The 15,802-nt window shown below is 36.9% G+C and overlaps 3 protein-coding genes across 10 annotated transcripts in view; 1 reads left to right on the top strand and 2 right to left on the bottom strand.

Moving 5' to 3' along the window:
* Window positions 1–168: 168 nt before the first annotated feature.
* Window positions 169–3,308, bottom strand: LOC142985141 (uncharacterized). Its single transcript, XM_076133138.1, has 4 exons — window positions 2,561–3,308; window positions 2,079–2,237; window positions 1,451–1,599; window positions 169–481 (listed from the first exon to the last, which is right to left on the bottom strand). Exons 1-4 carry the CDS (start codon window positions 3,228–3,230, stop codon window positions 224–226), a joined length of 1,236 nt encoding a protein of 411 aa, XP_075989253.1. The 5' UTR covers window positions 3,231–3,308; the 3' UTR covers window positions 169–223.
* Window positions 3,309–3,919: 611 nt separating this feature from the next.
* Window positions 3,920–10,510, top strand: VhaAC45 (Vacuolar H[+] ATPase AC45 accessory subunit). Its single transcript, XM_076133139.1, has 4 exons — window positions 3,920–4,873; window positions 6,995–7,158; window positions 7,835–8,004; window positions 8,491–10,510. Exons 1-4 carry the CDS (start codon window positions 4,039–4,041, stop codon window positions 8,537–8,539), a joined length of 1,218 nt encoding a protein of 405 aa, XP_075989254.1. The 5' UTR covers window positions 3,920–4,038; the 3' UTR covers window positions 8,540–10,510.
* A 1,269-nt stretch (window positions 10,511–11,779) lies between these two features.
* The window catches only part of LOC142985137 (uncharacterized), a 32,364-nt gene continuing 28,341 nt past the window's right edge, over window positions 11,780–15,802 (bottom strand). For 7 of the 8 annotated variants that reach the window (XM_076133128.1, XM_076133127.1, XM_076133126.1 and 4 more), the window contains 6 exons: window positions 15,439–15,534; window positions 14,857–14,955; window positions 14,316–14,387; window positions 13,038–13,127; window positions 12,431–12,500; window positions 11,780–11,917 (listed from right to left, as the gene is read on the bottom strand). In XM_076133128.1, coding sequence (XP_075989243.1) covers window positions 12,434–12,500; window positions 13,038–13,127; window positions 14,316–14,387; window positions 14,857–14,955; window positions 15,439–15,534 — 424 coding nt within the window. In that variant the 3' untranslated portion in view covers window positions 11,780–11,917; window positions 12,431–12,433. The remainder of the gene's footprint in view (window positions 11,918–12,430; window positions 12,501–13,037; window positions 13,128–14,315; window positions 14,388–14,856; window positions 14,956–15,438; window positions 15,535–15,802) is intronic. The other variant, XM_076133124.1, reaches the window with a different exon arrangement.

Genomic DNA, 15,802 nt, shown 5'->3' on the forward strand with positions numbered 1-15,802 from the left:
TTATTATATTACTAGCTGATCCGGCTGTTTTGCCATATACATTTTAAAAAAGATTGCGTGACTTGGTCGTTTGAAAGACTCAGACCTGCACAATATGTTCACAAAATTTCATGAGAATCGGTCAAGCGGTTGCGGAGGAGTACGGTAACTAACATTGTGACATGGACATTTTATATATAAGAAAATGAAACAACATTATAACGCAAAAAATACATTTATTAACTCAATTTTCAGAAATAACCAGCTGCTTAGCATTGGGGTCATCATATCGGTCGTTGCTTCTACAATCCATGAGATTCACTATCCCATACATGCATATGGTCAAACATAAAAACGTGATCATAAGACATGATAATATGGCAATATTGAAGTATGGTCCACAATTTGTGCTCCGTCCAAAGTTTATTGACCCTTCGTGGAGGTCTACTGGGCTTCCACCACCGGGGACCCGGCGACGGTAGTCTGTTAAACGAGGTTGTACCTAGGGGAGGAAAAACATATAAATGTCAAACTGCACGTTTGTTGCAGTGGTTAAAGTGGTCACCTCGCCGCAATAACCATAGCGCCGTGTGTGGTTCCAATCACACCCGGGACTAATATTTGTGTGATGAGCGTGAATATCTGTTCTGAGCCTTGTCAATTTGACTATATAAGTATGCATTTAGAAGTATAAAGGTATGTTTTTCAGTTATTTGGTTTCCATACAAGCTCTGCTTAATTTGGAATCTAATGACCGTGCGTGAGCTGTCCATTAATATTTATTATATTTTTTTATTATTAAATAATTATGTTTTTGGCCAGTATTTGATTTTGACGGTCACTTTTATTGAAACTAGTCGACTTTTTAGGAGATATATAAAATTAGTTTTTTCTTTCTACATGGGGGTAGGTAGAGACTAAAAAATATTTAATAAAATGTGTAAAAGATTGTGGGTAATCAATAATGTCTTGTTAGCTGACGTTTGGGCTCGAAATTCAGTTTCACTGGAGCAGTCTGCGCGGGAGATAGTGTCCAAGAGTGTGTACAATACACATGTAAGTGCATTATTTATTCGCTTACTCCCAAAGTCCGGCGTGACAGTAGGTACTCATGACCAGTGAGAGATCAGGCGCAGAACCAACTGCTTTACGTGCTCTAACGAACCAACGACTATCGTAAGTGTCAATGTCCATACTTCCATACTAATGTTATAAATGCTTAAGTAACTCTGTCTGTCTGTTACTCAATCACGCCTAAACTACTGAATCAATTTGAAATGAAATTCGGTACAGAGGTATTTTGATACCCGAGAAAGGACAAAGGCTACTTTTTATCCCGGGAAAATGACGCATTCCCATAAGAAAATTTAGGTGGCGGACGAAGTAGCGGATAAAAGCTAGTTTGAAATTAATGAATAAATTATTGGATTTTAAACTATGTCTCGTTAAATTACAGTTACATTTTACATACCTGATACTGCGATATAGTGACGGAACTGCCATCTCTCGTGTTAACAATGACGAGAGGCTCCGCGCACACGTACGACATGTTCCACGGAGCCCCGACTCGCATGACAGTCCTGCCTACTTCCTCACCAGCTTCCAGTAACGCCACGTTATCTAACGAATGTAGGAATTTAGTGGCCGTTTACGAGATTTATGGTATTATAAAACACCAGACATTATTTTTAAACGATGTAAAACTTACAAGGACGTCATAAGGCTTGGTTTTTACCAATGTATAACTTACGAACATAATATTATCATGCTTGTTATACCTAAAGGTTTATAAAATACACCCGTCATTTCGCTATTTACAATGTAAGTCCCTTGTAATAGAGAGCGAGCTTATTGCAATATAACGAGCACGTTACCAAAGTCCTTGATGTTATCATTCATAGTTTATTTTTTGGCGCCATTTGCAAATTATTGCGCAATAAATCAGAGTTATCATAGACAATGTGATTATTTTTTTGTAGAATTAAGACCTTGATAATACTGATTTGTGCAAAAAACGTCACGTCGGGATTCATGGTCGCAATTTCGCGGTTCAAAATATCTCATAATTTAAAATTACAGAAAATGGACGTAAATATAACCTAAAACCCATCCGTGCTCTTGAAAGTTGAAGTTGAATTCCAATTCAAAGTCTGTGTATGCCATTTTGGTGGACATCGTGCGCCGGGACCAAGTCTCTTCGGCTATCATCGGCAACTGGTTGAAGACTGCTCTGCGGGTTGGTGTTGATGCGTACACATCTAGATTATAGTTAAAGTATTAATTAAATAAGACATTACTATCTGAACTCTTCTCTCGAGATAAAAGTTACAATAGGTAAGGAACGTTTTGGTCATGCTGGGCTTTTAAAAAAACTCCGAAATGTAAGGCTTCCTCAAGCCAAGAAAGGAGACGCCTGACTTGCGTACTTTTCCATAAACCACTTACTTAGACAAGATTGAGACAGAGAGACATAGTATTTGCTATATTTTGGAAAGAATCGAACCCACGATCGTCGGTAGCAGTAGGTAGAACTATGTTGGGCATACTGGCTAGGTCCCTATTGTATATCTTTAAAACATACCAGAAAACCGAAAAAGAGCTCCTGAAGACACCACCATTACTCCCAAGTCTTTAGGCAGAGGAATCGGTTTTATCGGCACGAACCGTAACTTTTCTACCTCAACAGGATTCACTTTCCCGGTATAAAACGCTACTATTGGTCCCGTTTTCATTTGACGGACCAAATGCGATACTTCACGAATAATCAAATCATGACGCCGCAAAACATCTATGCGGGTCTCATTCATGCCATCTTGGAAATATATGTAAATGTATTTAAATGAATCCATTAACTCCAGTTTCGTACGTGATCGTAAATGGAAGACATTGTATTGCTGCGGCTGGAAAATTTGAGTTAACAATCTGTAGGGGTCAATAACGGCGGGAAAATATTTCGCTTTTTTTTCCCGAATGTTTTGGCGGAGGTACTGATATGGTGAGCCTCGTTTGTCTTTCAGGCTTATGTCCTCCACGCTGAAGTGTTCTTCAACGAATATTATAACTCCAGCGCTGTGTCTTATTGCGTCGTGAATAATATCTGCGAATTTAGAAGTGCTCATTTTCTCAAAAGGATTCGGACCTAAATTTAGATGCACCATCGCTTGTTCTTGGTCTATCATAAACACTGGTAGTGTATTTTTATCGGCTGCAGTTTGGAAAATAAATAACGTTAACATGTAATACAGGATCATTACTAAGCTATTATTTGAGCTTAAATTAAATAATTATGCCTTATTTTAAAAGAAAACTGCAGTAATATTAATATTTGTCACAATGATAATACCTTATGTCAAGAATTATTCTTTGTTTTCTCTAAAAAGTTTCCTGAACTTCATCTTAACCTCTCAATAAGTTTAGATATGCTTCGCTGTTTTCTATGCTTTTAATTATTAGCTACCTATTACGGTATGATAAGTTAAATTGATGCAATTTTTATTAGTGGTTGCTATATGGTTAGGTAGGTACTTAAAAATATTTAGTACCTAGCTGAAACTTCCAAGTTTTTATTAATCTAAAGAATAATCTATGACTTTTAGTGGGGTGCTCCTGTTATAGCTTCTTCTGCTTTTTGTTTATGACTAATTATGACAGTCTATGATCAACTATTTGTCTTTTGGTAGAAAACTGTATCATAGTTCCAATAGTTAAGGCAAACATTTTAGAAATTAGTATTGACCTTGAAGTCGATACTGAAAAAAATATTCCACGTATTCCGTTCCAAATTATAGTTTTATTTATAAAAATAAAGTTAGATCCACTATATAAATATTTCCCTAATTTTCTCCATACAAATATTATTGATCAAGCATTATTAGGTCAATTATAAGCAATAATTTGGCAACATTAAACAACCATAGACAAAGCGTCAAAGTTATCATATGATCACTTTTCACATGACCGATGGTCAATCGTCATCGCCCAAACGCTGTCTTTTTATGACAATTTTGGGCTAAAATATTAGCTTTTAGTCCGTTTACGTCCATAGTTTAGCCTTAAAAAATGGCGTTTTGCCGTTTGGTGTTCCCGTTGTTAGTTTTAAGTGTAGTTAGCTGTTATGGGTACGAATCGAAAGTCCCTGTGTATATTTGGGGCGACCTGCCTTACACTTCGCAGAAATCCAATCCCCTGGAGACGCTTCCCTCATCCGAATTCCTCGATATCGTGCAAAAGGAGTTGGCCGACCGTCCCCTGACTGTTGTTTTCGTCGAGAACTCGCTGTCTGTGGAAGACTTTTCGTTGAAAAACGGCGATGGTAAGACATCGTACCCGTATTTGCAAGCGAACATTGGTAAGTCGATCTACTTGCCTTCAGTCCGCGAGGCCGTGTCTGTATTGGAAGATATCGCTGGCCCGAACCCTAGCCGTATAACGAAAATCGAAGATGGCTTGACGGAAGAGCTGCCAGGCAAGGCGTTAGAAACCGACTTCATTTTCATCACTCTTGAGGATGCTAAAGACGGTGAATCGAGGGCCGAGCTCCTGAAACGCCACGACGACTTCATGAAAGTGACTGTCGCTCAAATGAAGGAACACCACGACAAGGTTGTAGCGATTTACTCATCAAAGTACCCGTCATGGATCATTCCTACGACCGAGTCCCACAGCCGTAAGCGTCGTGCTGTTGCCATCAGTGAGAACAACACTTTGGACGGACTCCGTTTGTACTCTAAAGCTATCTCGGTGAAGACTGACAATGAATCACTGCCGCTGACCTCGATGGTGAGCTCGTCTTCGCAGTTCGCTGAAATGTCCATGAACACTACTCTGGGCTTCGAGAATGACACAAGCATTACCCTCAACTTCGTCAAGAACGGCTATGGATACTGGTACTTCTGTGAGTATAAAGATTTATCACTATTAGAAGCTTAATTAACTTTTTTGCCAAAAAATTTTCACCATCAAAATACAGATATAATATTCTGTATGAATTATTCACCCCCAGCTTCTGAGGTACATTTAACAGTAGTTTATCTATTCAATAGGGTTTAAACTCATATTAACATGACAGTTTAGCATTAGATTTGAAAGATTCACCTTAATAAAATAAATAAAATTTCACATAAATATGAAAGCTACCTTACTAACCAACAGTCATATCACACCTATTGTTCCCAACGGTGTAGGCTGAGGTGTATTCTTCATTAACTATGTTAGTCTTGTATAGAGAGTGATGTAATACTAACTGGGAAAATCAACTTAACAACTGAATGTCAAAACGTCATAATGTTGAGATGCCCTAAGCCAGTTGCACTCACTGGAAAACAATCTGTGGGTTAAGCTAACCTCGGATATTAAGTGATATTTGTCCTGGGTGTCTCCGTACTTAATTGGTCCCTGTTGCTGTCAATTAAGATAAAACAGTTGTTACAGGCCTTTGGATGGCTTGAACAACTTTGACACTAGCATGATTATTTCCTTTTGCGGAAGTTGTCCTTAAGATGATGTTTTTTAAGGAGAATTACCCCATTATTGTATTGTAACTGGTAATATAAGATGTGTTATAGGTTTCTAATTCTAATAGTCTTTATATCAAGAATCTGATTATATCAAAATAGTTCAGTCTCTCTGATAAAGCATTGACATACTGTAATAGATAGGTTCATAAAATATAGGTATGCTACTAATATTATATATGCAAAAGTTTGTGAAAATGGATATAATATATGTATGTATGTTACTTGTTCATGAAGAAATTAACAGATTTTAAAGAAAGAAATTTGATACAACAAATAGTTTAAAATATTGATTAACACATAGGATACTTTTTACCAATATCGTTTCATGCAGGCAAAGTTGCAAAATTCAGCCATTTATTTATGTAGCTTATTAAACAGACTGACTTTTGCATTCATATTATTTGTATGGAGCATATTATACTGTGGAAAAAAGCCAAACAACACTCATAATTTCTCTACCAAGATGTTTGAAGTTTATAAAATTCAGTCAAATTCATAGTATTTGCTATATTATGTAAAGATCATATATACATGTGACTTATCAAAGTCAGCTGACTTGAAATGATGACAACTAAAATTATTGTGTTGGATTATTGTATTGCTATTGTTTATTATGAATCTATCCAAAGACAGGTGTATATGTTTCATCTTTCTCAAATCTAGGTAACCTAATAAAAATCCTGGATCTACCTACACTGTTAGGGATTTGAACATATTAGGTTGGGGAAAAAAGTCTTTTCGCATTATAGTATGTATGAACTTGTAATAACATCTCTTTGGCTTCAAGAATCACAAATGAGTACACGGTTCATTAGGTTTCTTTCAGTGAGCTCATGAGGTACCCAAATATCGAACTTTTTTATGTAGAGAAAAGATTTTATTACAAGTTCATACATACTATGAACTAATACTACTATAATGTGAAAAGACTTTTTCCCCAACCTAATATTTATAACTTATGAAGTGGACTCATGCCTACCCTCCTTTTATTCCAAGGTTATTGTGTTGTTTAAAACATGTTGTCCTGTAAATATATTAATATAACCTATTTCAATTGATAACAGATAAGAATATTATCAGTTAATCATATTGTTTGAGTAAAAGATCTAGAATACAGTCATGCTTTAATAATGTTAATATATAGACAGTAATGTATCAATGCAGATCCACACAATATGTGATGCAGGAATTTGGTCTATCTTACGCTAAGTTTCATCATAGTTAGTTTACTTTTGCACATTGTGGTGAAGGAACACATCTTGAGGAAACCTAGCATAAGTACCTAAAATTAGTTTAATACATTTATTGAGGGCATGCAAAGTCCCCAACCCTTGGCCAGCGTGGTGGACTCAAGGCCTAACCCCTCCCTCCTTCAGGAGAAAACCATTGCCCAACAGTATAAGTCAGTTAAAAAAATATATAATGATGGAATACAAGGAGTCCCATACATAGATATACAAATAACTTATAGATACTTATGTTCTTTATATTGTCCACAGCGAACGTGGTCCTCTCCCTGCCCCAGCTGACAGAGACCCTCCGTCCCACTGGTGAGGAGCCGGTGTATGCTCTAGAGGGCTTTGCCTACAGATGTGCTCAGTATGTGTCGTTCACCAGTGTCAATGAGTCCAAGACTTATACCGTCACTTTTGAGGACTTGAAGGTATGTAGCATTGGTTATATGTATCTTGTTATATTTGAGCAGTTTTACAGGTGGTGGTTAAATGTTGGATAAACTATCTGGTTAAGGCTAGATTTTTATTTTACGGCCTCTGTGGTGCTTCTGGTGGTCGTGGGTTCGATTCCCACACGGAACAATAATTGTTTGTGCGATCCACAAATAATTGTTTCGGGTCTGGTTATGCTTTGTGCCCGTTGTTTGTATGTTTGTAAATGTTCGCCCAACAAGAGTAGTAATTAATAATTCTTAGCGAGAGTTGTCTTTTTAAAAAGAAGAAAGAAATGTGTTTGAAAAATATTTCATCTGAAAAACAAAATGATGTATATTTCTGGGGTCATGATTATTTTTAATACCTTTTTTGGGTTGGATAGACCCCTGAATCTGCAAGTGGTAGTAATTTACTTACTATTTATTAGTTTTTTAGTTACTATTTATTCCACAACGAAATCAGGTAGAATGAGTTAGAATTAAACATTTGAATCAATGGCAAATGTTTTTCCATGGAATAATGTCCACACTTCAGTATATAGGGTTTAAAAAAATTGAGTATGATCAGCTACTTTTGGAGCTGACTGTACAAGCTCTGTTTAGTTTGGAATCAAATGACAGTGTGTGAGTTGTCCAATCATATTTATTTACATTTATTTTGTCCTCCCAGGTCCAACCATACTTCAGCGTGACCAACGGCACCCCGGCGTGGGGCGACTCCTTCAATTGCGTCGGCTTCTTCACCGCTCCCATCTGGGCTGGCCTGTTCGTGGTGTTCATACTCCTCTCCATCACTTTCTACGGCATCATGATGATGCTGGACATCAGAACCATGGACAGGTAAACTGAAATATTTGGTTTTTAAATTGAATTTTCAGATTTCTTTTATTAAAGAGCAGTGATAGCCGAGTGGTATAAGTTGACACCTCCCACGCAAGTGGTCGCAGGTTCGAACCCGAGGCAACACACCAATGACTTTTCTAAGTTATGTTTAATAGAAATAATTAACACTTGTTCAAACGGTGAAGGAAAGCATCGTGTATAATAAAATATCCCCCCATTTCGCCATTTACTATGTAAGCCCCAATCGCCCAATGTAATAGGGGGAAATCTAATGTCATATACCGGTGCTACGAAACCCCTTTGGCTACAAAAAAAAACTTTTAGTTATAAAAAACAGCCTTGTCACTTAGCACGACCTGGGAATCGATTCCGAGGCCGCAAGAATGGCAGTAACTTAAATTAACATACAGTACATGAACAATTAATTAATAAAAGTGATATATGTGATTAAAAAATTACTAATATTTTTTTCTAAATTCCCAGGTTCGATGACCCCAAAGGCAAGACCATTACCATCAATGCTGGTGAGTAAATAACGAAGAAATTACGATGTTTTCATAGAGATGTAACCATTTTTTATAAGATACATCCTACGATCTATCGTCGGATGGTAATCACGTGTGCATTTGTAAGTCTGTCATTTTAATGCACACACGTAAAGATTTCCCTAAGATTTATCTTAAGATTACGATGATGTTCATAATTTTAAGTGCAACTTTTTAGTAATTTTTTTTCACCAAAATCGTGTTTTTTTTTGCATTTTTAGTATTTTTTTTTGTCTATGGTACATCTCTTTGTAAATAAAAACATCGTGAAATCGATTTTTTTAATCGATATGGTGCCGTAGTTCGGGATAGTTCGCTGAGCTCAAATCGATTCCAAAACTATTTATTGTTAGTCGATTATTCAGATAAGTGAGTTTTTGATGTATTTAATACTAATTAGACAACGGTGCCTCATTGCAATAGACAATATTTAGTCAAAGACTTTCTTTTTAAATTTAGACGACTTTCTTCGATTCGACTAAATGCAATTAAATAGTTATATGCTTATTAAAATTGCTTAATGTACACTATAGAATATTTTGAAACCGCAAATGTGCCTACAATTAATACAAAGGGCTGTTGATATTTATATAGATATAAAATAAATAACAAAAAAATGCATATTTTGTATCCAAAATACAGAAACTGGCTTCCTGGCCAATATTTGGTGGTGGCCAGTTTGAATAAAAATGGCCACCCGTGCAAGGACTTAGTTTATAGTGTCGTGTGTACAATACACAGGTACACTCTCTATTACATCACTCTCATAGTCCGTTGGACTTACAAATGTTCTAACAATCGTCAAACCATGTCAAAAATGACATTAAAAAGCTCAAATATACAAAATATGCATTTTTTTTACTTTAGCATTCATAAACAATTAAAATATGGCCTTAAAATAAAACCAACTTCCGGTTTTCGCGCCTCTATTAAAACAACGATAATAATCCGAGCTTCATTACGCGTAGATTTAAATAGAAATTATATTTATATTCTATTTCTAAATAATTGTATTGCTGAACCGAATTTTGTAAAACACTGTCACATACAATAAGTTGAAAAGTGAAAAACGTCGATTTCCTAAAGACCCTTTTTTATTTATGTGTATATTCTATTAAAAAATAATAAATCTACTAGAAAACATTGTTCTCAAGAAATAATTTACGATGATTCATAATTTCTTATATAATCTTTGACAGTTAACGCAACAAAAAGTCCCTGCGAAATTGTTCCTCAAGTTTTCGATCAAAATAATAGATTTTTTTGACGTTTCATATAAAAATAGTCGAAAAACTACTAATAAAATATACAATTCGGTATCAGCACTGCAAATTATTTTGATTTAGATATTATTATACCTATATTTATAAGATGTCTAACCTAAAAATCAGGCCTAAGGAATTGTAATAGAAATTTCCCGCCATGTCACTTACGAAATGACAGATTCTATGGTAGCACATAACTTTTTAAAAAACCACAATTTGAAATTTCGTATTTGACAGTTGTATTGTAAAAAAGTAAAATGAAATTGAAAGCCCTCCATGTTAGTGCCAATCATTGTTTTAGGTCATTCCATGTTGAATAAAATATATAAAAAATATAATATATATTTATAAAACACGTATTTTTAACCAGTTTTTTGACATTTTGATTTTGGCGGTAATTATTTTTTGACATTTGTCTTCCAGTGTTGCCAACACGGAAAAATATTACTGCCTACATTAAAATTTATTTTCTTGATTTCAGTAAATATTAGTAATAAGCATAATTTTGTTTATTTAACTTTGTAAATAGATTTGTTTTTCGGCATTATATTGTTGTTCAAAGTATTAAATCGTGAGACCAATATATTTTTTTCTTTTATTTAGTTTCACCTGTTTCCTATGTAAGTGTAATTTAAATAATATAATATAATAGTTTGTGAGATGTTGATTATTAATAAAGTTGAATAAAGCTTATTATTCTTGTTTTATTTTGACAACCTACACTGTAGCGCGATTCTCTACCACTGTTTACTATCGATATGAAAATTTTCCAGTCGTAGAAATTAATTAATTATTAATTGCCTATCTCGATTCTCGATAGTACCGACTGTAGAGAATTGCGCTACTTACAGCTCAATCAATAAATAAAATAACCTTTTCAATGTCTATAGCACAATTTTACAAAACAATAGTTTATTTGAGCCTTAATTCTGAACAGAAAATAAAGTTATTGTAGTAATTCAGCTACTGCACGATAGATGGCGCTGTTCTTCGAGAGATCTCTTTGTAATTTATGCTCTCCTGGTACCTCAAACGAATTTGGTTGTGTTTGGGCCTTAATTCGGAAAATAGAGCCACAGCTACCAGGAGATCATAACTGCGCTGTGGTGTCACAGTATTAATTCAGCTACTGCACGATAGATGGCGCTGTTCAAAAGACCTCCCTGTACGTTCTGCGACCCTGGTACTTTGACTTCGTAAACTTACTTTATCCACAAACCTAACAATGTTCTGAATTCTGATTCAAAGATACCTCCTTGTAATTTATGCGCGCCTGGTACTTTGACTTTGTAAACTTACTTTATCCACGAACCTAACATAACTAATTTCGAGAGAGCTCTTCGTAATTTCTGCTCTCCTGGTACCTCAACCGAATTTGCTTGTGTTTGGGCCTTAATTCTGGACGGAAAAAAGATCCACAGCTACCAGGAGATCATAACTGCGTGGTGGTGTTGCATTAATTCAGCTACTGCACGATAGATGGCGCTGTTTAAGAGACCTCTTTGTAATGTATGCGCTCCTGGTACTTTGACTTCGTAAACTTACTTTATCCACGAACCTAACATTCTGAATTTTGATTTAAAGAGACCTCCTTGTAATTTATGCGCGCCTGGTACTTTGACTTTGTAAACTTACTTTATCCACAAACCTAACATAACTAATTTCGAGAGATCTCTTCGTAATTTCTGCTCTCCTGGTACTTCAAACGAATTTGGTTGTGTTTGGCCCTAATTCGGAAACTGGAGCCACAGCTACCAGGAGATCATGACTGCGTGGTGGTGTTGTATATTAATTCAGCTACTCCACGATAGATGGCGCTGTTTAAGAGACCTCTTTGTAATGTATGCGCTCCTGGTACTTTGACTTCGTAAACTTACTTTATTCACGACTCAAACATAATTTTTACTATCAATAAATCTCTTTATTATAAATATTAGGGATTGTTTAAATAAAATAATAATACATACTTATAATCATTTATTGAATAAAATCACATTTGTAACTTAAAATTAGGTATTTTAATACTAATTAAAACAATTTAAACTTAGCAGTTCTGCTCTTGCGTTAAAATTAATTATGAATATCTTGAGGCGACGTCATCTGTGAATAAAAATAAAACAAATATTAGGATATTTTACTGTAATATAATTTCGTCCTGGTCGATTTCGGCTACGGCAGCAGTTTCATTGAAACCAGCCAACTGTACAGGACTTTGTTTATAGTGTCAAAGCCACAGGTATCATCTATTCCTTCACTAGTCTCGTGGGACGGCTAAGTCGTCACGACTAGGGAGGAATCAGGCGCAGGACCGACGGCTTTACGTGCTCTCCGAGGCACGGAGAGTCTACTCAACTTCTTGTCTCCGTGCAATCTCTTAGATTTTTCTAGTAGAAATCTTGAAACCATTTGGTCTGACGCACGGTCGGCTATACTCGACAAATCAGAACGTGCTCACGACGCTATGTTTTGCTCGACATTTGCCGACGAAAACGACGTTCTGATTTGTCGAGTATAGCCGACCGTGGCGGTCAAAGGGTTTGCGGATGATTCGCGTTTGTGGATGCAGATGTCCGCAACACCCCTGATATGAAGTAATAATTATAATATACTTACTGTTTAAGTATCATCGCTTAAGTATTCCATTTTGACATCTTCATCGCCAACACGAATTCCTTTACTTAGTCTGAAAATAATACGAAAATACATCATTAATATCAAATATTAAACAACTCACACACGGTCATTTAATTACAAACTAAGCAGAGCTTGTACTGTAAATATACTCAATATGATCACAAAATTTCATGAGAATTGGTCAAGGCGGTTCGGAGGAGTACGGGAACGAACATTGTGACATGGAAATTTTATATATAAGATAATAAATAAATTTAACCCATTAATGTCCCATTGCTTCCCGTAATGAGGAAGTGATTAGGCCTCGAGTCCACCACGCTGGCCAATTGTGGGTTTGGGACTTAGCAAACCTTCAAGAACTGTTCTAAACAACTCTCAGACATGCAAGGTTACATCACGATGTTTTCCTTCACCGTTATAACAAGTGATCATTATTTCTAATACACACATAGCTTTCGAAAAGTCATTGGTGTGTTGGCTCGGGTTCGAACCTGCGACCACATGGGTGGGAGGTACCAACTTAGACCACTCGGCTATCACTGCTACTACTTGCTCTGAATTTTATATATAAGATAGATATACTCACTTTGTATCTAACGGGTCATGTTCGTATATGTCAAGCGCGAATTCTCCGCCAGGCTCCAGTTTTATCTCCGGCTCTTCCTCACCAGTTTCACTGTAATGTTATAACAAACATACATTAAATAACGCCGTTTTAGACTAGGCAGAGACCAAAGAACGCCACTTGGTACGATCCTTACAAACTTCCCTTGATAACACAATACATATACAATGACATACTTCATACATTAGAAAACCATGTGAACCGAATGATGGGATGAGTGACAAGGAATGTGCTACGAATAAGTGACACCGATGTGTGTGCTACGAGAATGTGCTACGAATGAGAGACACCGATGTGTGTGCTACGAGTATGTGCTACGAATGAGAGACCGAAGTGTGTGCTACGAGAATGTGCTACGAATGAGGGGCACTGATGGGATGTGCTACGAATGTGTGCTACGGATGAGAGTCACCGACGTGTGTGCTACGAATGAGTGACACCGATGTGTGTGCTACGAATAAGTGACACCGATGTGTGTGCTACGAGAATGTGCTACGAATGAGGGGCACCGACGTGTGTGCTACGAACATGTGCTACGAATGTGTGACACCGATGTGTGTGCTACGGATGAGAGACACCGATGTGTGTGCTACGAGAATGTGCTACGAATGAGAAAACCGATGTGTGTGCTACGAACATGAGCTACGAATGAGTGACACCGATGTGTGTGTTACGAATATGTGCTACGAATGTGAGACACCGATGTGTGTGCTACGAATGAGTGACAACGATGTGTGTGTGCTACGAAGATGTGCTACGGCTGAGTGACACCGATTTGTGTGCTACGAGAATGTGCTACGAATGAGTGACACCGAAGTGTGTGCTACGAGAATGTGCTACGAATGAGAGACCGATGTGTGTGCTACGAATATGTGCTACGAATGAGAGACACCGATGTGTGTGCTACGAATATGTGCTACGGATGAGAACACCGATGTGTGTGCTACGAACATGTGCCACAAATGAGTGACATCGATGTGTGTGCTACGAACATGTGCTACGAATATGTGCTACGGATGAGTGACACCGTGTGTGTGCCACGAACATGAGCTACGAATGAGAGACACCGATGTGTGTGCTACGAATATGTGCTACGGATGAGAGACACCGATGTGTGTGCTACGAATATGTGCTACGGATGGGTGACCGCTGTGTGTGCTACGAACATGGGCTACGGATGAGTGACCGCTGTGTGTGCTACGAATATGTGCTACAAAAAATAAAATAAAATAAACTTACCTCGTCATATCGTCATCTTCTTGTGTGTCACAATTTCTTAATAAATTTTGTAAAACATCCGTACTCTTGTCTCTGAAAAAAATAAAAAAGAATATCGTACATAAGCGACATTTTGCTTTACACACATAGATACAAACATACAATCACGCTTTCTTCCTATAGACGTAGGTATAAAACAAGGAACGTCACTTGGTACGATCCTTACAAACTTCCCTTGCTATCACATACATACATGTTGTCGTACAGGACTACTGGTTACGTTTTCAAGACATCACCGATATGATCTGTGTATGTCTTTCTAGGGCGTCCCTTCCCGGCGTTGCCATTTACCGTCATACAGTTTTTTTTATTAACTATTTAAGCTTGTGCATCTAAACTAACTTTTAGTTAAACCTTGCATGTCTGAAAGTTGTTTAACACAGTTCTTGAAGGAATACAAAGTATCAGTTTGTCAACGTGGTGAACTCAAGCCCTTAGCCCTCCCCCCTTTAGAAAAGACCCTTGCCCAGCAGTGGGCAATAATCTATAAAAAAATACATACTGTGTCTGTGTGTCAAGTTTCTGTTTTTTAGCACGACTACTTGTAAAGGATTCTTTATGTTTTGCTTTTGTAGATGTAGTTGCAATGCTCGATGCAGATCTGAAAATGTATGATAAATTCATATTAAAGATGACCCATACAATATCTGAATAATATTACTAAAGACTTTTCCAAATAATGTGTGTATTAATGATCACTTGTTATAACGGTGAAGGAAAACATCGTGATGTACCCTTGCATGCTTGGGACTCGTTTAACACAGTTCTTGAGGGCATGCAGTCCCCAGCCCGCTCTTGACTTTTTCCCCGACCTAATAGATCACTATGTCAGTCAGTCACCTTTGAGTTATAATCCAACTAATATTATAAATGCGAAAGTTTGTGAGCATGTATGAATGTTTGTTACGCTTTCTGAATCGATTACGATGAAATTGGGTATATAGGTAGCTGAAGACCCAGAATAACACATAGGCTATTTATCCCGGAGTTCCCTAGGGATCGGGATTTACACGGGAAGGGTTTCCACGTGGACGAAGTCGCGCGCGGCCATTAGTAATAAATATTTAGATATAGATTTACTTACGATTTATGTGTGGCCGTTTTATGTGAGCCAGGTTTCTGCTTAGGCTTGTGTGTTAGTACCGTAATATTTGAATTCTTAAGATCATTTTGAATAGCTCTAAAAATTTAAATAATAACGAATTAAAATAAATATATTCGTACACCTAACACACGGTCGTCTGATTATCAACTAAGAAGAGCTTGTACTGTAACTAGATAATTGATAAACATCTGGGGGCCAGGCAGTGCCCCCGCAAGTCGAGCAAAAAAAAAACGGCACGGCCGTACCATCCTTTTCTCGAAGCAATTCAGGCTATTTTCGACCCCCCTATAATTTCATTGTCAATAAAACAAAAAGCCTGAATTTTCAGCAACTAATCAGTCAT

Source organism: Anticarsia gemmatalis, chromosome 29 (genome assembly GCF_050436995.1).
Source record: "Anticarsia gemmatalis isolate Benzon Research Colony breed Stoneville strain chromosome 29, ilAntGemm2 primary, whole genome shotgun sequence".
Lineage (NCBI taxonomy): Eukaryota > Metazoa > Arthropoda > Insecta > Lepidoptera > Erebidae > Anticarsia > Anticarsia gemmatalis.

Excerpts from the sequence above, each read along its gene's own strand:
- LOC142985141 (XM_076133138.1), bottom strand. The coding sequence starts at position 3,230 with ATGATCCTGTATTACATGTTAACGTTATTTATTTTCCAAACTGCAGCC. Across the intron at positions 2,238-2,560 it reads AGCTCTTTTTCGGTTTTCTG|ATGTGTACGCATCAACACCA; the intron begins GTATGTTTTAAA and ends ACTATAATCTAG. Across the intron at positions 1,600-2,078 it reads AGAGCACGGATGGGTTTTAG|ATAACGTGGCGTTACTGGAA; the intron begins GTTATATTTACG and ends TACATTCGTTAG.
- VhaAC45 (XM_076133139.1), top strand. The coding sequence starts at position 4,039 with ATGGCGTTTTGCCGTTTGGTGTTCCCGTTGTTAGTTTTAAGTGTAGTT. Across the intron at positions 7,159-7,834 it reads TCACTTTTGAGGACTTGAAG|GTCCAACCATACTTCAGCGT; the intron begins GTATGTAGCATT and ends TTGTCCTCCCAG. Across the intron at positions 8,005-8,490 it reads GACATCAGAACCATGGACAG|GTTCGATGACCCCAAAGGCA; the intron begins GTAAACTGAAAT and ends CTAAATTCCCAG.